Genomic DNA, 22,971 nt, shown 5'->3' with positions numbered 1-22,971 from the left:
TCTTTCCCCACACTCAGCTGAGGCAGCCATCCTGTATGCCCTATTTAGAGGAAGCAGTGCGTAAGGCTGTCTGAACTATCATGTGAAGGGGATTGAGGTGAGGGCTATAGCACTATACAGTATGGTATGAACCTTACCTGAATTAATACTGTGGTGCGGATAAAAAAATTAGACAAACTAGTATTTTCTTAGAAAAATGAAAATATATTCTCATGAGGTAAATTTCTCTAAAAATTGAGGTAAGAATTTGCATAGTATCACTTCCATAAATGTACACACACCTGAGGCAGTATGAGCACAATGCCAACAAACATCGGACAGAAAAAAGGATGAAGTGGAAATGTGCTTTGAATTCTCCCCAAAAGGTGACTCTAGAGAGATGAACAGCATTTAGGTTGAGAGCAGTTTAGCTAGTACCAGCATGGAGATATCTTTCTTTCTCACACACTCACTCACAGTCTTGCCAAACACACAGCAAGGATCTACTTGCATCAGTCTGGCTATTTTACACAAGAATACAGAGCCAACTATATTGTGTGAACAAGTGCTGGTATACAAACACACACAGGAGAGACGGGTCAGATATCTTTAAAGACAACACTGTCTAACCTGCTGGTGATTCCAAACAACTAGAGGGGGAAGGGATCAATTACAAAACTATTTTAAAAATCTAACAGTCAGTGGCCATGTTTATAAAAATTAAAAAAGCGTGTGAAAAACCCTCGATGTCCGAGTATACAAAAATACATTCAATATTCTAAATGCTGGCCTGCATTTTACAGTGCTACAAAGAACTGATACCAAATACACTCTTCTGGCAAAAGAAATACAAAAATATATATGTTCTGATATGAAGGGCACTTTTCTATGACACTTGTGACTGTAGAGATACCAACCAAAAGTTAAGGAGGCCTAAAAACACCAGCACCAGGAAATACATTTACATTATGAAGACAGAGGGCAGCATTTAGCTAAAAACAAACATCCCTTTGGAAACTGGTTACAAAATAGATTTTCCAAAACCAGTCAAAGAATATATCCTGCAAATGTTGTGTAATTGTTTTTGGAGAAGCTGAGATACTTTTTAAACGTTTCCCCTCGTGCTTTGGCTTGAGTTCAGTAGTCAATCAAGAACCATTTCCTGACCGACCGGACTTACTACAGAGAGCGATACCAAAGATGGTGGATAAATGATGTCCCACTCAGGCTGTTTACCATTTTAAAAAATTGTCACAGTCCACATAAGTGGTGGCTCTCCCATAGGCACCAATGTAATAGCAGCTAGGTCTGGTCTGCTTAGTTCATTGACTGTATATGAACCAGAAAATAGGAGCGAGTGAGGTGTCTCGCTTCCTCTTCAGTCTCTGGCGAAACTAAAGGGGTTAAACTCTAAAGACTATTTATGGAGGGAATTACCTGTTTCAGTCTTCATTCCAGTTGAGAATTTGACTGACTGTGACATCCCTTAGTCAACTGTCTAAAGTGGCTGTGAGAAACATTTTAGTTGATTCAAATCAATTTGAGAAAAATAAAATCACAGAGCAGACAAGCAGAAAGGTTGACACCTGAATAAATCTGAACTACTGACAGAGGAAACTTACACAGTCACACCTGGCCAAAGTCTGTCTGTCTGTCTACTCCTGTAAAGGCGTGTCTATAATACAACGCACACCTTGGCTGATACTCTTGATAAAATAAACCTGTACACTATCAAAAACAAACATTTTCCTTTTCTTTTAAAACCCATATAAACACCATGTACAAGAAATTCACAAAGCAAAAAAAATAAAAAGAGTGTGTCCTTTCTCTGTTCTTTTAGAAAAAGAATGATCAAATGATAACTTCTCCCCCCAGAGGGGATAAAATGCCCACAAATAAAGAGCTAGAGAGAGAGGGCAGGGTTGAGATGTTTGGGGCGGGGCTCAGTGGGTCCTGGTCCTATAGTGGCCTGTCTTTGTCCTGAGTGAAGCGCTGCGTGTAGAAGAGTATATAGGCCTGGGCGCGACACACCTCCTCCACAGAACAAACGTTCAGCTTAGAGTCATTACAGTGGACCCAGAACCCTGAGAGGGAGGATGAGGAGGAAGGAGGAGAAAGGGTATTTGATGTAGGTAAATTCCATGAAAATGTATCAAGGTTGTGTGTGTTATCTTTGTATTTGTTTTTTTTTTACAGAAAAATGTATTTTGCGTGTGAGTGAGAGATGTTCTTACTTCCTTCTTTGTTGTAGCAGTAGGCAGTGTAGTGGCCGGAGCCGAAGCCCTTCCCATGATGCATCACCACAGCGGACAGCTCGTACAGGAAGTGTTTTGGACACGGGGAGCCGGCGGAGGCGGGACTGGAGCATGGCGAGCTCTTGGGGGAGGGGTCTCTGCAGCAGTATGGCTCCATGTTGAGGAGCTGGTCAAAGCTGACGTGGACTCCGATCTTCTCCCTGTGGTTCCTACCAGACCACCTGACGACCAATCACAACCACAGAACACTCAACGGACACATCAACAGACCAATCACCAAATAAGACAGCAAGAGTGTTTCAAATGCATGGTTGTGTTATGGTTCTTGAGCAATTGCTATGTGCTCAGTGGTTACCTGCAGTGTTTGAGGTGCATGGGTGTGTTATGGTCATTGTGTGGTTATTTTATTTTATTTATTTCACCTTTACTTAACCAGGTAAGCCAGTTGAGAACAAGTTCTCATTTACAACTGCCACCTGGCCAAGATAAAGCAAAGCAGTGCGATAAAAACAACAACACAGAGTTACATATGGGGTAAACAAAACAAAGTCAAAAATACAACAGAAAATATATGTTATGTGGTCATAATGCGGTCAGTACCTGAAGCGTTTGAGGTGCAGGCGCAGGACCTGAGGCAGTTTGTGAACCATCAGCTGTTTCTGAGCTTCAGTCAAGATGACGGGTTTGGAGGAGAACCTCCGCCGCTTACCTAGAGACAAGAGTGAGCGTTAACCCACAGAGGCCATACTGCTGCAGAGACCCCTCCCCCAGAGACCTGGCCGTGTGGTGCCAGGATAACAACCTCTCCCTCAACGTGACCAAGACAAAGGAGATGATTGTGGACTACAGGAAAAAAAAGAGGACCGAGCACGCCCCCATTCTCATCGACGGGGCTGTAGTGGAACAGGTTGAGAGCTTCAAGTTCCTTGGTGTCCACATCACCAACGAACTATCATGGTCCAAGACAGTCGTGAAGAGGGCACGACAAAGCCTATTCCCCCTCAGGAGACTGAAAAGATTTGGCATGGGTCCTCAGATCCTCAAAAAATTATACAGCTGCACCATCGAGAGCATCCTGACTGGTTGCATCACCGCCTGGTATGGCAACTGCTTGGCCTCCGACCGCAAGGCACTACAGAGGGTAGTGCGTACGGCCCAGTACATCACTGGGGCCAAGCTTCCTGCCATCCAGGACCTCTATACCAGGCGGTGTCAGAGGAAGGCCCTAAAAATTCTCAAAGACTCCAGCCACCCTAGTCATAGACTGTTCTCTCTGCTACCGCACGGCAAGCGGTACCGGAGTGCCAAGTCTAGGTCCAAAAGACTTCTCAACAGCTTCTACCCCCAAGCCATAAGACTCCTGAACAGCTAATCATGGCTACCCAGACTATTTGCACTGCCCCCCCACCCCATCCTTTTACGCTGCTGCTACTCTGTTAATTATTTATGCATAGTCACTTTAACTCTACCCACATGTACATATTACTTCAACTACCTCAACTAGCCGGTGCCCCCGCACATTGACTCTGCACCGGTACCCCCCTGTATATATAGCCTCCCTACTGTTATTTTATTTTACTTCTGCTCTTTTTTTCAACACTTTTTTTGTTGTTGTTTTATTTTTACTTTTTTGTTTAAAACAAATGCACTGTTGGTTAAGGGCTGTAAGTAAGCATTTCACTGTAATGTCTGCACCTGTTGTATTCGGCGCATGTGGCCAATACATTTTGATTTGATTTGATTTGATAATACTCAACTTGCACAGTAGAGGGACCCCTCAGACAGGGCCAGAGTACGTGAGCAGAGTTGAGCGTGTGGAAATCACGCTCATGGAGCAGTGCTTGCACAACCCCCCAGCGCTCCACGTCCTTTCCAACCGCTCTGCTAAAAAACACTCCTCGCTCAAAGGAAAAAAAACTGCAGCTCCAAATTCGCTTCATTCATTAAAATCACAATTTAACCAATACCAATCTATTTTTGTGACTACCTGGACCTACCATTTGGTTTTGAAGTATTGAAACCAAACCATATGATTTGAATGAAGTATTTTAATAAAACAGGATAAGGTGACTGTAAGAAGCGCTCATCATGTCAAATAGGCCACGTCATATTAAACAGCATATAAACACTAAATAGGTCAGCAGCCAGACAGGGAGCCTAAGAAGGAACGGAAATGAATTATTTAGGCTATATTATTTCAATTATTTCAAGGCTATAGTCCACAAAAAAAGTAATTGTGAAGCATTTGCGAGTGCGAATCACTAGGCTGGCAGGGTCATTAAGCACTCAGCATTTAAACAACATTTTGTTGTATTAAATCATTATAGTCTATAAATTGTACATACAGGCTGTGACTTACTTAGAATTAATTACAAATTAAACGAAAAAGGCCTTATTAGGCTCCATCTACAGTGCCTTTGAATACATTTTTAGAAACATGAGTTTGGCCAGAGTCTGTGGCTTCAGGCTCATGCGATGGTGCTTGGAGAGCAGGCCAGAAGCAGATAATATATTCTCAGCGCTTGCAAAGCCACTGGGGATGCTAAACACCCTTCGGGCCACTCTTGTCAGGCTGGGCAGGGATGCGTAGTTGTTCTTTTATTTTTCTGTAGGTAGGCCTAAAGGATTTTAGGTAAAATAACCCTTTCAAAACAGAAAGCTCCTTGGGCTAAAATCAATGATGGCCTATTGTATAGATAATAGAACGTGTAATGTAAAAAATGTAATGCCCTAAAAAATGTAATGCCCTAAAAGTCTAAACCCTTTCTAAGCCGGGCGGGGGTTCTACTAAGCTATATGGAATTGTTTTAAGAAGGTCATACCAAGGATCATTTAGCTATTACATATTACAAAATTATTTGATGAAAAATTATTTTTGGCCTTACTGCTATTAGCCCATACAAACGCATTGAATAACATATTCACTACATGGAACAGATATATATTTTTTACTATCAAAAGGAAGTGTTCTGAAGTGTCTGTCCTATATCTGAGCGATATAAGAAAGATCAGGAAACATTTGTTATTTTATTTATTTATTTACATGTATTTACCCTTATTCTTGGCACTAAACAGTCTAAACCATATCTAAGCCGGGAGTGGGGTTCTACTAAGCTATATGGAATTGTTTTAAGAAGGTCATGCCAAGGATCACTTTGCTATTTGATTTTGAAGTGAGCGCTACTGGAGCGAAATTGGAGCAGGCGAGAAGGCCAACGCTCCAGCCTTTGGGAAACTCGCTCCACGCTCCAGTCAAATTGGTCACACTCCACTCTGCTCACATACTCCGGACAGGGCTGTGTGAATGTGAATACTCAGTCTAACTATTGTACTGGATGGTAGTTTGACATGCAGAGAGAGAACTAACTGCTTTGTTAAACATTATTGTACCTCTAACAATCATACCATTGAATTAATGTGTGTTTATGTGTGTGCTCACTGTGAACATTTGTGTATGTTTGCCTCTGTCACTCACTGTTGCACTGGTCGCAGGCGTAGATGTTGCCCTCCAGGGCTTCTGTCTCCGTGAACTTGGCCAGCATCTCCGTCAGCTGGCACGACACCTGCGCTGCGCTCTCCCGGCTGTTGCTGTGGTAACGCTCGGGGAACTCCAGCGATAGGTCCCAGAAGGGTTCCACCGTGTTGGAGCGGTGGTCACATGCCAGACACGTCACCTGATGGAGGGGGAAGAGAAGAGAGAGAAAGAGGTGGGGCAGAGAGAGAGGGATAAAGAGAAAGGGGTATAGAGTGAGAGGGAGAAAGAGAGGATGAAAGAGGGAGAGAGAGTTGTGTGAAGGCAAGCCAAAGCCAGCTAAGCTAGCTAATGCAGCAGCACACACAGGAACTGGATTGTCTGAGATACACAGCTTTAGAAACACTGTCCCCCTTCACACACACACACACACTCACCCCCTTGTTAGGCAAGAGCAGGTGTGGGTGTGTGCTCAGAGGAGAACTCAAAGACACTCCTCTCTTTCACAGACCAAAGAAGAAAGTACACACGTTCAGTCACACACACACTCACTCACTCTCTTCCGGGTAAATCGATTTGAGTTCAATCACTTTTAGACAGCATCCCTTTTGATTTAAACAAAACTTTCCATACATGTTTGCCCATGGAAGAAGTGGTCAGAAATGGACTTTTTGGACCTCAATGTCAAAACATTCAGGAGATAAAAGGTGTTCAGAGTTTTGCATACCCCACCCTACAGGGTGAGACATCCATGTCTTTATCACTGGAAAAGCTAAACGGTTGAGTTTGATATCATTTAAAAGCTTACAAACAGGGTGTCAAACTATTTTATAATTTCCACACAAAAAATTAATATATTTTTGGAACGATTTAAGTCTATTATCTAAAAACACGTCAACTCTGACTGACTCTTTTCATATTTGCATATGTTGTAGCTTAGGGTAAAATATGGTCTAAGCTACAACGTATGCAAATATGAAAAGAGTCAGTCAGAGTTTACGCGTTTTTAGATAATTGACGTTAAAGGTTAAAAAATGTCAAAACAATAAATAAATCAAGTAATTATATAGCACTTTGACAACCCTTTTTGTAAACTTTAAAATGATATCAACCTCAACCGTTTATCGTTTCCAGTGATGAAGACATGGATGTCTCATGGTATGGTGGGGTATGCAAAAGGTGTCAACTTTGAGCACTTTTATCTCTTGCATGTTTTGGCATTCAGATCCAGTACATTTAGATGGATACATTTTGGCATATTGTATTATTTTATATATATATACAGTACCAGTCAAAAGTTTGAACACACCTACTCATTCAAGTGTTTTTCTTTATTTTTACTATTTTCTACATTGTAGAATAATAGTGAAGACATCAAAACTATTAAATAACACATATGGACTCATGTAGTAACCAAAAAAGTGTTAAATAAAAATATATGTTATATTTGAGATTCTTCAAAGTAACCACCCTTTGCCTTGATGACAGCTTTGCACACTCTTGGCATTCTCTCAACCAGCTTCATGAGGTAGTCACCTGGAATGCATTTCAATTAACAGGTGTGCCTTGTTAAAAGTGAATTTGTGGAATTTCTTTCCTTCTTAATGCGTTTGAGCCAATCAGTTGTGTTGTGACAAGGTAGGGGTGGTATACAGAAGATAGCCCTATTTGATAAAAGACCATGTCCATATTATTGCAAGAACAGCTCAAATAAGCAAAGAGAAACGACAGTCCATCATTACTTTAAGACATGAAGGTCAGTAAATCCGGGAACATTTCAAGAACTTTGAACGTTTCATCAAGTGCAGTCGCAAAAACTACCAAGCACTATGATGAAACTGGCTCTCATGAGGACCGCCACAGGAAAGGAAGACCCAGAGTTACCTCTGCTGCAGAGGGTAAGTTCATTAGAGGTAACTGCACCTCAGATTGCAGCCCAAATAAATGCTTCACAGAGTTCAAATAACAGACACATCTCAACATCAACTGTTCAGAGGAGACTGCGTGAATCAGGCCTTCATGGTCGAATTGCTGCAAATAAACCACTACTAAAGGACACCAATAAGAAGAAGAGACTTGCTTGGGGCAAGAAACACGATCAATGGACATTAGACCGGTGGAAATCTGTCCTTTGGTCTGATGAGTCCAAATTAGAGATTTTTGGTTCTAATCGCCGTGTCCTTGTGAGACGCAGAGTAGGTGAACAGATGATCTCTGCATGTGTGGTTCCCACCGTGAAGCATGGAGGAGGAGGTGTGATGGTGCTTTGCTGGTGACACTGTCAGTGATTTATTTAGAATTCAAGGCACACTTAACCAGCATGGCTACCACAGCATTCTGCAGCGATACACCATCCCATCTGGTTTGCGCTTAGTGGGACTATCATTTTTTTTTCAACAGGACAATGACCCAACACACCTCCAGGCTGTGTAAGGGCTATTTGACCAAGAAGGAGAGTGATTGAGTGCTGCATCAGATCACCTGGCCTCCACAATCACCCGACCTCAACCCAGTTGAGATGGTTTGGGATGAGTTGGACCGCAGAGTGAAGGAAAAGCAGCCAACAAGTGCTCAGCATATGTGCATTCCTCATGAAGCTGGTTGAGAGAATGCCAGGAGTGTGCAAAGCTGTCATCAAGGCAAAAGGTGGCTACTTCGAAAAATCTAAAATATATTTTGATTTGTTTAACACTGTTTTTGGTTACTACATGATTCCATATGTGTTATTTCATAGTTTTGATGTCTTCCCTATTATTCTACAATGTAGGAAATAGTAAAAATAAAGAAAAACCCCTGATTGAGTAGGTGTGTCCAAACCTTTGACTGGTACTGTGTGTGTGTGTGTGTGTATATATATATATATATATATATTTTTTTTTTAATATATATTACTATCAAGACAAAAATGTGGTAACAGTCACGCACACACATCATGCAGTAAAAGCTCCCATCCAAATACCTCCAGTAAGATCACTACTAATAAATGTAAAGGCCTTTTAATCCCTTTTTCAATCCATTTTAATCCATGTCCAGACTGGTGAATCACAAAAGTGTGTGTGTATATCAGTATAAAAGTGTGTACTGTGTATCAGTCTGTGTATATCTGTGTTTGTGAGAGTGTGTTCCTCTCTTTCTCACCTGGCTGAGGAGCTGTCCATGGAAGATGGTGTTGACCACGCTGAGCACCTGCTTGATGAGATGTCTCTGTCCGGTTGACACACCAGCGGGCGGTGTGTGTGTCCCCGTGCTCTCCAGCTCGTGCTGCACCTTGTCCAGCAGCTCACACAGGAACTCCTGGGCATCCTGCTGGGCGTAGCCCCGGAAGGCTGGGATCAGCTGCCACACCGAGTGCAGCATGGCAAAGGGCGACACCAGGGCCCACTTGCCTGACCACATCACCTGGAAGAGGGTGTGCAGCTCGTGGCACAGGGAGATGTGCTTAGAGCTGGGCTCCTTGGGCTGGATCAGCTCCATGCTCCGGGCCCTGGAGGCCCCCCCGCTTAGCCCAGCGCCCGCCAGGGGGCCTCTCCTTAGGGCCAGCGGGGAGGACGACACTGGGCCCCCGGGGCTGGGAACCACCAGCTGGCCGTGGACAGCCGAGGCCAGCAGCTCCAGGGCCTGCGTCAGGTCCAGCCGGAGGAAACACTCCCTGAAGATGTGAAGGTGGCTCAGCACCTGCAGGATGGAGTTCATGTAGCACGTGTTGCCTAGGTTACGCAGGCCCGTGACGCCCGGGGTGACCGTGGGCCGCCGTTTGAGGGGTGAGTCGCCCTGTTTGGAGGGGGCACGGCGGGGGGCCGGGGAGGGGGCAGTCCGGGCTTGGGCAGAGGAGGCTCTGGTTTTGCCTTTGGTGGAGGAAGAGGGGGTGGAGTAGCGAGTGGGTTTGGGCGCTGGGGTTTTAGGGGGGCGGCCCATTCTCTTGGGGGTGTGAGTGGCGGGGCTCTGGGTCCTTGGTCGGGGGGTGAGGGGGGTCTGGGGTGTGTGAGGGGTGCGTGTTCGTGTGGGGCGGGGGGTGACAGCAGCGGCGGCAGCAGCTCTCTGACTGGCTCTCCTCAGGCGGTGGCTCTTCCTGGGTGGAGCTCTCTCCAACTCTTCTTGTAGCTGCCTCTTCAACGTCTTCCTCCTCTCCCTCAACTCCTTCCTCCTCTCCTCCTCCTCCTCTCTCTGCCTGTCCTCCTCTTCCCTCCTCTTCCCCCCTTCCGTCAAGCTGAACCAGGTGTGGAACACTCGACCCATCAGCGCCCGGCGGCGGTGCCAGAGCGCCGTGAACATGCGGTCCTCGTCCCTCAGCTGCAGTTCGCTGGAGCCACAGGGCTGGGGGGCGTCGGGCGGGGCACTAGCTAATCTCAAGGTTCGTCCTGAGCGCGTGGTGACCTCGTAGCGCTGGCTCTGGATGGCGCTGAGTGTGGAGCGCAGCAGCTTGAGGTCTCCCGTCGCGTTGTCGTTGAGCACGTAGTCGTCACACAGGTAGCAGAAGACATAGAGCTCATTGACCTCCATGGCCAGTGGGTGGCGATGCTGCAGAAAGTGCTGCAGGGCGTGCTCCTCGATGTAGCGGCCGCACGCAACGTGGGCGCAGCCCAGGCAGGCCCACACCGACTCAGTGGTGTTGCAGTCCACGCAGTGCCACTTCTGGGGGTTGAGGATGGAGTGGTCTGGGGCCAGCCTGAGCCGCCCCACGTGCTTACACCTGTCCATCGCACACACTTGCTGGGGGGCTCAGTCCGTGTGTGTGTCTGTGGGTAGGTGAGTGTGGGTGTGACACGTCCACACTGGGGCTTCAGATCACCATGGCGAGCTCAGAAACTGGGCGCTCCCACGGCATGGCTTTATCTGGGGAGGAAGAAAGAAAAGAGAGAGACTGAGTGAGAAAGGCAGTTCTACAACACTTTCTAAACTTCTATAATCTCTTCTCAGTAAAGGCCTTACCCAAATCGTATGAACAGATCCTTTGTTTTACAAGATGCCCGTCAGTGAAAACAACTGTAACAAAACCTTATGTCTTCCTTTTTAACCCACAACCCATTCTGGTCTTTATAATCATTTGTGGTCACGAATTTAACAAGTTAGCTCTCTAACATGGGTACTTATTGTCAAAGAAGACAGGACAATATCCTGAATGTTGACTGCGGTGATCAGATGTGGTTTTCTGCCATTACAGATTTCCTTCCTCTAATGTACCCTTTAAAACAGTTCGCATAACCCTGGGGGGTTAGGCACTTCCGTAGCACAGTTTGAAAACTGCTGGGGTTGGGGATTTCTGTTTTAGAGTCTCAGCTCCATCATCATCACCCCCCAATGGGGCCAAAGGGAGACTTAAGCCTGGCAAACAAAGGGGGGCTGAGCTGGGAGGGTAGAGCACCCTTTGTGTGTGTACAGGCAGCCTTACAGACAGAAAGGGGCAAGAAGAGATGGATAGAGGAGAAAGGGAATGGAGAAAGAGATGGATAGGAAGATCAGAAGGGAAACTAAACTCGGGGATCTGAGGCTGCCAGTTACCATTCTCCATGAACCAATCTATAGTCTATTTAGGAGGAGCAACAGTATGAAAAAAATGTATGCACTCACTAACTGTAAGTCGCTCTGGATAAGAGCGTCTGCTAAATGACTATAATGTAATGTAATAAGGCTGACCCTGACTACATAGGTCCAAGTTCTAACGGGTGTTTGTTTACCATTCCAGACTGCCTTCCTGTGATTTAAATAAGTAGCTGTTACCACTGAAGGAGTTTCTGGCTGGCATGCCCTGACTGAGTCTGTCTGTCAACATTGTACCCCATGACTCCCACTGTTTTTATATATGATTTAATCAATGCAATTGTGGTTTTATGACCATCGACATTCGTGATACATTGTTTAGTTTTTTATCCACACTAGATCTGGTGGGCAGTTACTAGCAAGGACATTCCTTTGCTTCTGCTTCATTTGACCCATTCAACACTGATAACAAAAGCGCGAGATTTGTGTTTTCAAGCCAGCTAATTTAGCTAGTAAGCTTTCCCAAAGTGTTTACCACTTCACTAACGTTAACTCACCCGACAATGGTAAATTATGCCCGCAAGACAACTTTGAAAACTAGCTATCTAGCTAGTAACATTACCTAGCTAACAATGCCACCAAAATACTGGTAACTAACAACTCTTTCTTCTATCCGTGATGTCACTAACTAGCTATAGTTATAACACGCCTAACGTTACTGATGACAAGGACCTCCTTGTAAACTTATCGAGGAGGATATCAAAGGCTCGTGCGCGCGCCTAAGGTGCCCTTGTGCTTTCTTTCTCTGTCTAGCGGTATGTATCTTCTAAATAAACACAAATCAAACATCTAACGTAAGATAGCTAAACATAATCTCTAGTAAAATAATAAAGTATCTAGCTAGTTTGTTGGCTAACTTGGTGAGTAACATAGCTAGCTAGCTAACATGGCTAGTAGCAACCAAGCTAATCTTGTCTATGCCAAGTCTAAATACGTTAGGGATCAATGCGTCAGGGTTTTAATTGTTTATCAAACATGCTAGTTAGTTTTCACAGGAATGTGTACAGCATAACAACTGACACGAATTGTAAAGAAAGGCGAAAATTGAAAAAGTACCATACCTATCCTTCACCGCACTTATTCCTCTAATACTAAAAGGGTCGCCATCTTGCATCTACTCTTGTCGCGTGGTGTTGGCTCGAGCCAGTCCGCGGTAGGGTAGCGTCAAGTGTCGTTGTTGCCTGCCTCAAGTTAGAGGCTCTCGTAACATCAGATGTAGGATCAGATTATTGTACTCCAATCCTAAACGTTATCATTGAGGTGATTAGAAAACATCTGACTTTGTATCAGTGGTTAGGGGCAACCTCTAACCTACTCATGTGCGTGTCCTGGACCAACACAAACAAGTGTACAGCACAGATGGCACAATTTTGCGACATCATCTCAGTTAAGGATATTGTAATGTCAAATTCATGAAGCCAGGCCAACACAACATAATCAGAGAAAATATTTGTCATAAAAGTGAAGTAGCCCTTCAAATTCTATTAAGCACATTCTGCTTGTGTTGAGTATCACATATAGACTACTGTTTGGCACTGCAAATGGCCTATTTATATTTTCTACACAAGTAAGGCTACTAATAAAGCAATCCACGAACAAGTGTTTTTATTTTATTTATTTTTTACTATCACTGCTTCTGGAAAAACAATTGCATTCAAAACGTATCAATGCCACAAGATGGCAGTGATGTATCAATCAATGTTCATGTTGTGCGTGAGAATATGTTGTAAACATTGCATGAGAGAGTATTATGTGTGTGTGTATGTGTGTTGGGGGGATGCAGGTGTAGGGCTCCATGCTGGTTAATGAGGGCATTGGGGGCTGATGGCACACGCTATAGAGATGGTATCAGACTGGGTGTCTAACATTAAACCCCAGAACCCTGAGAATTAAGTCTTAGACATGCTAACCACAAACTGAGCCTAGGATTGACTGACTCAAATGTACCCAATGTTCCCAAACTCTGTCAGCAGCTCTGGCCTCATGTGAAAATGTCCTGACACAGTGAATGTGAGGATGAGTGGATACAGTCAAGAGACATTGCCAACCGTCACTCTGCCTGAAAAGGAGTACTGAGAGAGAGGATTGTTGATCCCTAAACACAAAAATGAAAGAATATGCACATGTAACCAGTGAGTGGGTTCACACACACATACACACACACACACACACACGTACAGCTAACCTTGTGGTGACACACAATTCAGTCCCATTCAAAATCCTATTTTCCCTAACCCCTAACCCTAACCCGTACTCATACCCTAACCTTAACCCTAACCCTAACATTAACCCAAAAACCTAAACTTAACCCTAAACCTAACCCTAGCTCCTAACCCTAAAACTAACCCTAGCTCCTAACCCTAACCCTTAACGTAATTCTAACCCTAACACTAATTCTAACCTTAAACCTAAACCCCCTAGAAATTTTTGTTTGTTTACTATTCTTGTGGGGACTTCTGGTCCCCACAAGAATAGTTAAACACGTCCACACACATACACACACACACACACACACACACACACATACTTGTATGATCAATGTCCCTCTCACTGATCCCTCTCTGATAAGGAGAAGGGCTTAGCTTTCAGCAGTACCACAGGTGTGTGAGTGAGTGAAAGGTGAGTGTGTGTGTGAGTGAAAGAGGTACATGTACGTGTGTGTAGATCTGTCATCCGATTCCTGTTGAATCACTAATGTTTTTCTCTCTCTATGTCCCGCGGCCCTAACTGAGTCTTCATGTCCACACACGTTCCTTCCCTCCCCTCTCGCGCCCTCTTTCTCTCTCCTCTCCATCGCTCCTTCTCTCACCCACACTCTACATACTCCACAAACCACACATAAACACACACACACCCACCTCCTGTTTGTATTGAAAAAGGTGGATACCATAGCTCTGTGAAAGTTCTATATAGTGGTGGTTTGTGGCAAGTGAAAACGCAGGTGCTGATGGGTGAGGGGAAATGGTTTACAACCAGTAAATAAACACATTCCCCATAATTATGTTTTATGTTTGTAGCATTTATGTGTTGATTGGTACATGTCTTAATGGTTTATATCTGTCTGTCTGCTTACCTGTCTGCCTGCCTGTCTGCCCGTCTGTCTGTCTGTCAGCACCTTTCTCTCACTGTGTCACTCACTCTGTGTCCATGTGGGTGTAATAGGTAGGTGACATCAGGGGGTCGTTTTCTTGGCAGTATCATAATCGCAAGTTGCGTCTCAATCACCCTGCTATGTCAACAAGGCCCTGTTCTGGCTTCTTCTAATGTAGGCTACTTTTGGTAAAGAAGCGTTCCTGCATGTGTGTGTGAATGTGTGTGTGTGTGTGTGTGTGTGTGTCTGAATGGTTTGATAGATACATAGCACAGACTGCTGTCTCTGTTCCAAGGGCAGTTCAGTTCCCATACTACCTCTGTAAATCCCTTTAGCCATTCTACTCACGCACGCACGCACACACACCCCATGACCTTGACTCTTGACCCTCACCTCTGCCTCCCACTGCTGTGATCGCCCCAAGTGTGCAGGGTCACCATAGCAGGTTGTGAACTCTGACCTGGCCAGGAGTGGAGCTGGACTACCCATACCTGGCATGTGTGGAATACCTCGTCACCTTCAGCTCATCCACGTCGCTCTGACGAGAACACCAGGAATGGTCCGGAATGCGGCAGCAAACACCCTCTCCCTAAAGCCAAACATTCTGTCTGCTCTCCCATTTCTCTGTTATGGTCAACATTCCCTGAGTCTGTGTGAATGTGTCAGAGTGTGTTTTGGGAGAGTGGGAGTGGTGTATTATTACCTAATCTGGTAAGGGAGAGAAAGGAAGGATGATAAGGATATTTTCATCAAACTAATCTGAGGTATTCCAAGGCTCCTGTGCCCCCGCACATTGACTCTGTACCGGTACCCCCTGTATATAGCCTCGCTACTGTTATTTTACTGCTGCTCTTTAATTATTTGTTATTTTTCTATTTTTATTCTTTCTTTCTTTTTTACTTATCAATGTTTTACTTAACACTTATTTTTCTTAAAACTGCATTGTTGGTTAAGGGCTTGTAAGTAAGCATTTCATTGTAAAGTCTACACCTGTTGTATTCGGCGCATGTGACAAATAAAAGTTGATTTGATTTGATGGAGAAATCTAACGATGTTGTTTTAGAGTCTATAAACAGCAGTCGGTGTGTGTGTGTGTGCTTTCACTTATCGGTCTTGTGTCCTCACTAACCCAGAGGACAGGGTTTTTTCCACAGTGAGGAATGTAAAGAAAATGTAATGCCTCAACATTCCTTGGATTTTACCGGAATGACATTATTACATGAACACATCATCAAATAAAGAGAGAGGACATCATCATATTTCTATAGATATATACAAGTAATACTGTACAGGACCAGACATAGGAAGGAATAGAGATGAATTCAGGGCTCTGTAGGTCACAGCAATATTACACATTGGGATATTGTTGTGATATGACTGTTTTGATCAGGAACCCCTCCAAAAGAGAAGCTACATCTATCCTGCCCAAATTTCGGAGTCAAAAACGGATCAGTTGGACTGAAGCTGGATGGATTTGGGCTCATCAGACACGCAGCCACACACATACAAAACACACACACACTAAATCATTCACAGAGAGATCACAACACACATACACATTCGCAAACACACCTGGACACAACCACCTGTAGTGGCATGTATGGCTTATTCAACATCATTCTGTGTGCTTGTACACATCTGTATCTGTTACACAGCTTGACAGACAGTTTGTTGTAACAGAACACATCGGGGAAAGAGGCACAGGTCACCATCCACCACAAGCTGGGGCTTTCCTACAGGGGTCACAAGGGGTCAAATGTGTCCTTCTGTTGTCCAGTCTTGAGGTCAACATGTCTTGACCCATGATCCCATTGGCCCTTCTGCCCTGGGATAAAGTGCTACAAAGAGGGAGTGACTGGGTGTGTATGTGTGCGTGGAAGAGGGGGCCGAACTGTCACTCAAACAGAGGCTCATAGAGTCTGTATGTTCTCTCTGCCAGCCTCACACTCTTATTGTCCCAGGGCAGATAGGGGCGGGGTTTATAGTCTGTTTAGTCACCACCTCCATAAGACCACTCCCCCTCCAGAGAAGGTAAAAACAAATTTCTCTCTCTCTCTCTCTCTCTCTCTCTCTCTCTCTCTCTCTCTCTCTCTCTCTCTCTCTCTCTCTCTCTCTCTCTCTCTCTCTCTCTCTCTCTCTCTCTCTCTCTCTCTCTCTCTCTCTCTCTCTCTCTCTCTCTCTCTCTCTCTCTCTCTCTCTCTCTCTCTCTCTCTCTCTCTCTCTCTCTCTCTCTCTCTCTCTCTCTCTCTCTCTCTCTCTCTCTCTCTCTCTCTCTCTCTCTCTCTCTCTCAGTATGTCCATCTCCCAGTTTCCTCCAGTCTGTTCACCAGGTGCAGTCTTTCTTCATTAGTGTGAGGACCTTGCGTCCAAGGCTGGCTCTCCAGGGCTTGACGAAGCTCTTCATGTTGACGATAAGACGGTTCTGCTTCCTGTCTGCATGGCCCGCCACCAAGTACTCCCCACCTAAGTAGCCAAAGCATAAACAGAGACATCATTAGCTCAGCAGCCCTGGGTGTGTGTGCGTGTGCACACGTGTGTGCATAAGTGTGTGTGTGAGACTGGCCTGGGTTGAGGATGGGACAGGTGCAGCCCCGTGCGGTCCAGGACTCTGGGTAGAGAGTGACTCGTCCTTTCTGGATCTTCACCTTAGTGTTCTGACTCAACACCTTCTGAACCTTCACCTCCAACTCAGCATGGGAGCCCTTATCATGGGCTGACAGGATCTTAACCTTCAACACTGAGACAGAGAGGGGAAGAAGAGGAGAGAGAGAGAGGACAGAGGGAGGGAGAGAGAGAGGGAGAGGGAGGGAGGAGAGAGGGAAGGAAGCAGGAGAAGGAGAGAGAGAACGATAGGGAAGGAGAGAGGGAGGGAGGAGAGAGGGAGGGAGGAGAGAGGGAGAGAGAGAGAGAAAGAGAGAGAGAAAGGGGAAGGGAGAGAGAGAGAGAGATGAGACATACAGACAGAGATAAGGAGAGAGCGGGAAAGAGATATTTAGACTTTTAACAAGCCTTTATTGTACAATAAAATACTGTTTACATAGAGTTATCAATAAACAAACAACACAGTGGAAACCAAGGAAGTAAAAAAACAAATATGGTGTTATTACCACTATCTCTCTCTCTGTTGTTCATGTGTGTCTCAGTACTCACCATAGGCAAACTTCATGGTGCAGAAGAGTTTGCTGTTGGCCAGGACCTGCTCCTTACACTCACATTTCTCTGCAGGGGACACAAACATATTGACCTATTACACACCAATATCCCTCTGGATATGTGACTGATACCTGCTCTGTGTGTGTGTGTGGACTTAGATGAGTGGTGACTTCGGAATGTGAGGACAGTGTGTGTGTGTGTGTGTGATCAAGGAGGAATTTGTCTCCCTCAGCTGTAGGCCCTGGGAGGTCTAGGAGAGGGACATTTTGGAAACTGTCCACAGACACACATAGACTCACGTATCTTTGTTTTCTGCCCTTGTAAGGATGTACTATAACTTTCACTACTTAACCATTAATGCTTGGGCACTGGGCTGTGGAGCAGACCACATACCACACACCACACACACGCACACACAAACAGTGGTGACCCCATGTCTAACCTGAGTAGTGTAGAGCGGAAAAGAGCTCGTCTGCCCTAAAGATCCTCACCGGCTCACTGGAGTTACCCTCCAGATTATACAGGTCCAGATCTGACCTGCACACATATACACACATTATAGATTTGCTGTTATTATAATCGTAATATTATATATACATTACCAGTCAAATGTTTGGACACACCTACTCAATCAAGGGTTTTTCTTTATTTTTACTATTTTTTACATTGTAGAATAATAGTGAAGACATCAAAACTATGAAATAACACATATGGAATCATGTAGTAAACAAAAAAAAAGTGTTAAACAAATCAAAATCTAATTTTATATTTGAGATTCTTCAAATAGCCACCCACCATGACAGCTTTGCACTCTCTTGGCATTCTCTCAACCAGCTTCACCTGGAATGCTTTTCCAACAGTCTTGAAGGAGTTCCCACATATGCTGAGCACTTCTTGGCTGCCTTTCCTTCACTCTGCGGTCCGACTCATCCCAAACCATCTCAATTGGGTTGAAGTCGGGGAATTATTGAGGCCAGGTCATCTGATGCAGCACTCCATCACTCTCCTTTTTGGTAAAATAGCCCTTACACAGCCTGGAGGTGTGTTGGGTCATTGTCCTGTTGAACAACAAATGATAGTCCCACTAAGCCCAAACCAGATGGGGTGGCGTATCGCTGTAGAATGCTGTGGTAGCCATGTGGTTAAGTGTGCCTTGAATTCTAAATAAATCAAGGACAGTGTAACCAGCAAAGCACCCCCACACCATAACACCTCCTCCTTCATGCTTTACGGTGGGAAATACACAAGCAGACAAGCATCCGTTCACCCACACCGCGTCTCACAAAGACACAGTGGTTGGAACCAAAAATCTCAAATTTGGACTCCAAACCAAAGGACACATTTCCACCGGTCTCATGTCCATTGCTCGTGTTTCTTGGCCTGAGCAGGTCTCTTCTTATTATTGGTGTCCTTTAGTAGTGGTTTCTTTGCAGCAATTCGACCATGAAGGCCTGATTCACACAGTCCCCTCTGAACAGTTGATGTTGAGATGTGTCTGTTACTTGAACTCTGTGAAGCATTTATTTGGGCTGCAATTTCTGAGGCTGGTAACTCTAATGAACTTATCCTCTGCAGCAGAGGTAACTCTGTGTCTTCCATTCCTGTGGCGGTCCTCATGAGAGCCAGTTTCATCATAACGCTTGATGGTTTTTGCGACTGCACTTGAAGAAAGTTCTTGGAATGTTCCGTATTGACTGACCTTCATGTCTTAAAGTAATGATGGACTGTCGTTTCTCTTTGCTTATTTGAGCTATTCTTGCCATAATATGGACTTGGTCTTTTACCAAATAGGGCTATCTTCAGTATACCCCCCCCTACCTTGTCACAACACAACTGATTTAGAAGGATTTAGAAGGAAATAAATTCCACAAATTAACTTTTAAGAAGGCACACCTGTTAATTGAAATGCATTCCAGGTGACTACCTCATGAAGCTGGTTCAGAGAATGCCAAGAGTGTGCAAAGCTGTCATCAAGGCAAAGGGTGGCTATTTGAAGAATCTCAATTATAAAATATATTTGTTTAACACTTGTTTGGTTGTCTTCACTATTATTCTACAATGTAGAAAATAGTAAAAATAAAGAAAAACCCTGGAATGAGTAGGTGTGTCGAAACCTTTGACTGGTACTGTATATTTACTGTATATTATATCCGACGGTGTGTGTGTGTATACTGTATATGTGTGTGTGTGTGTATATGTGACTCACCCAGACATGCAGTATCCCGTGAAGGGGTCGCAGTCTCCTGCACAGTCGCACGGACGGCAGCCGTAGTCATGGAAACCCCAGTATCCCACCATGCACCTGTCGCAGTGGGAACCTCCCACGCCGGGCTTGCAGACACAGTCTCCATTGGTAGGGTCACAGGGAGACCTCCCGCCTGGGTGGAAGGGTATTGAACCCAGGGGGTGGCAGCCACATGCTGGGGGGAAGAGAGGGAGGAGAGAGAGAGGGGAGACATGGCACATCAGTCACATATACAGCCATAACTCATAGCTCCACCACAGCTAATCAAATACACCAGCACTCAACCATGGCCAATGTTATTTACTCACAAATAAACCACAGCAATTCATTTGGATCTATTTGCACCTTACCACAGTGAATCAAATCCACCCACACTCAACCACAGCCAATTAAATCAACCACACTCAACCACAGCCAATCAAATCCACTCACAGTAAACCACTGCACACATGCATATTGAGAACCCTAATGCTGGCAACATTTCCAGTTGAGTATATTTCGTTTTTCTACATATGACTTATTAGTCATGTAGAGTTTCCCTTTGTGTAACTGTCAAAAAAGTTACACAAAAAGACAAACACACAAAAAGACAAACACATGAGTGTGCCACCTCATTGCAGCCCAGCCTTGAGGAGGAAGTGATAAGAGAGGGAGAGGGACCACTTCCCAAAGGACTCTGGACTGACTGGAATAGTCCAGGGTTTTCCAGGACCATGTAGCACAATGTTCTCTCTGCCATCCTCTTATCAGATCGCCCACACACACACACACACACACACATAATCACACACACGCACGCACACATAATCACACACACAAGGACACATGCACGCACGTACAACATGCGCATGCACCCAAGCACACACGCGGGAATGCACATACACACATCTTTCTCAAATACCTTCCACAGTTCTCCCTCCCTCCCTCTCGTCTCTCTCTCTCTGCTGATAGTCTGTTCTTTAAACAGCCTGCAGCAATAGAAGATAGAGGGACAAGCACAGTCAGTGCTATGTTCGGCCCACTCAACAACCACCCCACACACACACACACACACACACACACACACACACACACACACACACACACACACACACACACACACACACACCATAACCCCCCCATAAAACACACAACTTGCAAAGTCTCAAAACACACACACCACATAACATCTACATAAACATTATTGCTGTCCTCGCAGTCTGTGAATTGCAAGTCAGAGAACTTTGCAGGGGGTGAGAGTAACAGCCAAAGTAGTCACCATAAATCTGTACTCATCGGAGCGAGGAATACAAGGGGGGGAACTAGAGAGAGACAAGAGGAGGAGGGAGGGGGAGCTAGGAGGGGGAGGAGGAGGGGTGGTGTAGTGCTTTATTTCTGTTGTTTAACGATGCTTGAATCCCCCCCTTCCTACCCCACTGGCGGTAAATTACTATTTAACCAGAGCCAGACCCCCTGCGTCTCTCCCCGGTGTCACGGTTTCGGCCGAGGCTGCCTCTCTCCCTTGCTCGGGCAGGCTTCGGCGTTCGTCGTCTCCGGAATACTAGCTGCCACCGTTGCATGTTTCTATGTTCGTTTGCTTTTGTCTGATTGTTGTACACCTGTTATCGTTTAGTGTAATTAGTGTCCTTTAAGTTCTCGTTGTGTTTGTCTAGTGTTGTGTGTGATTGTTTTACTGTCGTGCCGGTAGGCTGTATTTCCACTGTTTGCTCGGTTGAGCATTTTCTCCATTTGTTTGGAGTGTTTTGCGCACCTGTTTGTGCGCCCGTTGTTATTCGCCTACGTGCGGAGTTTTGCCTCTGGGCATTTATTTCGTGATTGTTTTGTTGTGCTCTACTAAAGTCTTTTGGACTAACGTTCTGCGTCCTGCGCCTGATTCCACCACCACACCCACCTACATCTACCTTGACAGAATCACACACCATACTCGATGGAATCAGCAGGAGCCGCAGCAGCACAGACGACGTTGGAGGACAGGGTCCGTGAGCAGAATGACCAGATCCTGCGGATGGGGTCCGCACTGCAGGAGGTGATCACCACCATCCGAGGCTGGGAGACCCGAGGGACTCCTCCACCGCCATCCTCCCTGCCCGCACCATCGGCCACTCAGCCCATTCCCGCTCCGGAACCCCGAGGAGTTCGACTCTCGCTCCCGAGGGCCTACGATGGGACCGCGGCCGGGTGTCAGGGATTCCTTCTCCAGGTGGAGCTTTACCTGGCCACCGTGCACCCGGCGCCCTCGGGACACGAGAGTGTGTCCGCCCTGATCTCCTGCCTTTCCGGGAAGGCGTTGGAATGGGCCAACGCAGAGTGGAGGAGGATCGACGCTAACACCATCACCTACGACGAGTTCTCCCGCCGCTTCAGGGCGGTGTTTGACCATCCCCCGGAGGGGAAAGCGGCGGGGGAGCGTCTGGTCGGCCTCCGGCTGGGGAAGAGGAGTGCCCAGGAGTTCGCCTTGGAGTTCCGTACCTTAGCGGCGGATGCAGGGTGGAATGAGCGGGCTCTCATTGATCACTACAGATGTAGTCTACGCGAGGACGTCCGTAGGGAGCTGGCCTGTAGGGACACCAGCCTCTCGTTCGACCAGTTGGTCGACATGTCCATCAGGCTGGATACCCTGCTAGCTTCCCGCGGACGTTCCGAGGGGGGTCCGTCCATTTCACCCTCCAGCGCCTCCGAGCCGTGCCCCATGGAGCTCGGGGGCGCTGGCGCTAGAGAGAGGAGGGGTCGGCTTACGAGGGGGTCCATCTCCTGCACCAACTGTGGTCGGGGAGGACACACCGCGGCTAGGTGCTGGGGATGGCCTCCTCGGGGAGAGAACGACAGGTCCCGCACTGGGGAGTCCTTCCAGGAGAGTAGGCGCCCCACTCACCCAGAGCTCTCTGTTGCACATTTCTGTATATCTGTGCGTTTTCCACAGGTAGCACCTCATTCCCAGCATAAGGCGCTGGTAGATTCAGGCGCGGCTGGGAATTTTGTTGATAAAAAGTTTTGTTTAGCCTTAGGGATTCCCCTTCTCCCTGTGGACGTTCCCTTCCCCGTTCATGCCCTAGATAGCCGTCCGTTGGGTGCGGGCTTGATCAGGGAGGTCACTGCGCCACTTAGGATGTGTGCGCAGGGGGGTCATCAGGAGATGATCCAGCTATTTCTGATCGACTCGCCTGCGTATCCGGTGGTGCTGGGCATGCCCTGGTTGAGTACCCATAACCCATCGATTTCGTGGCAGGAGAGGGCTCTG

The 22,971-nt window shown here is 46.0% G+C and overlaps 2 protein-coding genes across 2 annotated transcripts in view; both read right to left on the bottom strand.

Moving 5' to 3' along the window:
* Nucleotides 1-196: 196 nt before the first annotated feature.
* On the bottom strand, nucleotides 197-10,500 carry LOC311139886 (ubiquitin carboxyl-terminal hydrolase 44-like). Its single transcript, XM_084174881.1, has 5 exons — nucleotides 8,845-10,500; nucleotides 5,710-5,908; nucleotides 2,835-2,943; nucleotides 2,214-2,455; nucleotides 197-2,063 (listed from the first exon to the last, which is right to left on the bottom strand). Exons 1-5 carry the CDS (start codon nucleotides 10,402-10,404, stop codon nucleotides 1,939-1,941), a joined length of 2,235 nt encoding a protein of 744 aa, XP_084031007.1. The 5' UTR covers nucleotides 10,405-10,500; the 3' UTR covers nucleotides 197-1,938.
* Nucleotides 10,501-16,594: 6,094 nt separating this feature from the next.
* The window catches only part of LOC311139412 (netrin-4-like), a 32,319-nt gene continuing 25,942 nt past the window's right edge, over nucleotides 16,595-22,971 (bottom strand). The window contains exons 6-10 of the mRNA XM_084174287.1: nucleotides 19,695-19,908; nucleotides 17,931-18,025; nucleotides 17,486-17,554; nucleotides 16,899-17,072; nucleotides 16,595-16,798 (exon numbers count right to left, since the gene is read on the bottom strand). Of these exons, the coding sequence (XP_084030413.1) occupies nucleotides 16,659-16,798; nucleotides 16,899-17,072; nucleotides 17,486-17,554; nucleotides 17,931-18,025; nucleotides 19,695-19,908 (692 nt within the window). The 3' untranslated portion in view covers nucleotides 16,595-16,658. The remainder of the gene's footprint in view (nucleotides 16,799-16,898; nucleotides 17,073-17,485; nucleotides 17,555-17,930; nucleotides 18,026-19,694; nucleotides 19,909-22,971) is intronic.

This window comes from Coregonus lavaretus (genome assembly GCF_964263955.1).
Source record: "Coregonus lavaretus genome assembly, chromosome: 13".
Taxonomy (NCBI): domain Eukaryota; kingdom Metazoa; phylum Chordata; class Actinopteri; order Salmoniformes; family Salmonidae; genus Coregonus; species Coregonus lavaretus.
This window is presented reverse-complemented; position numbering and strand designations above follow the sequence as displayed.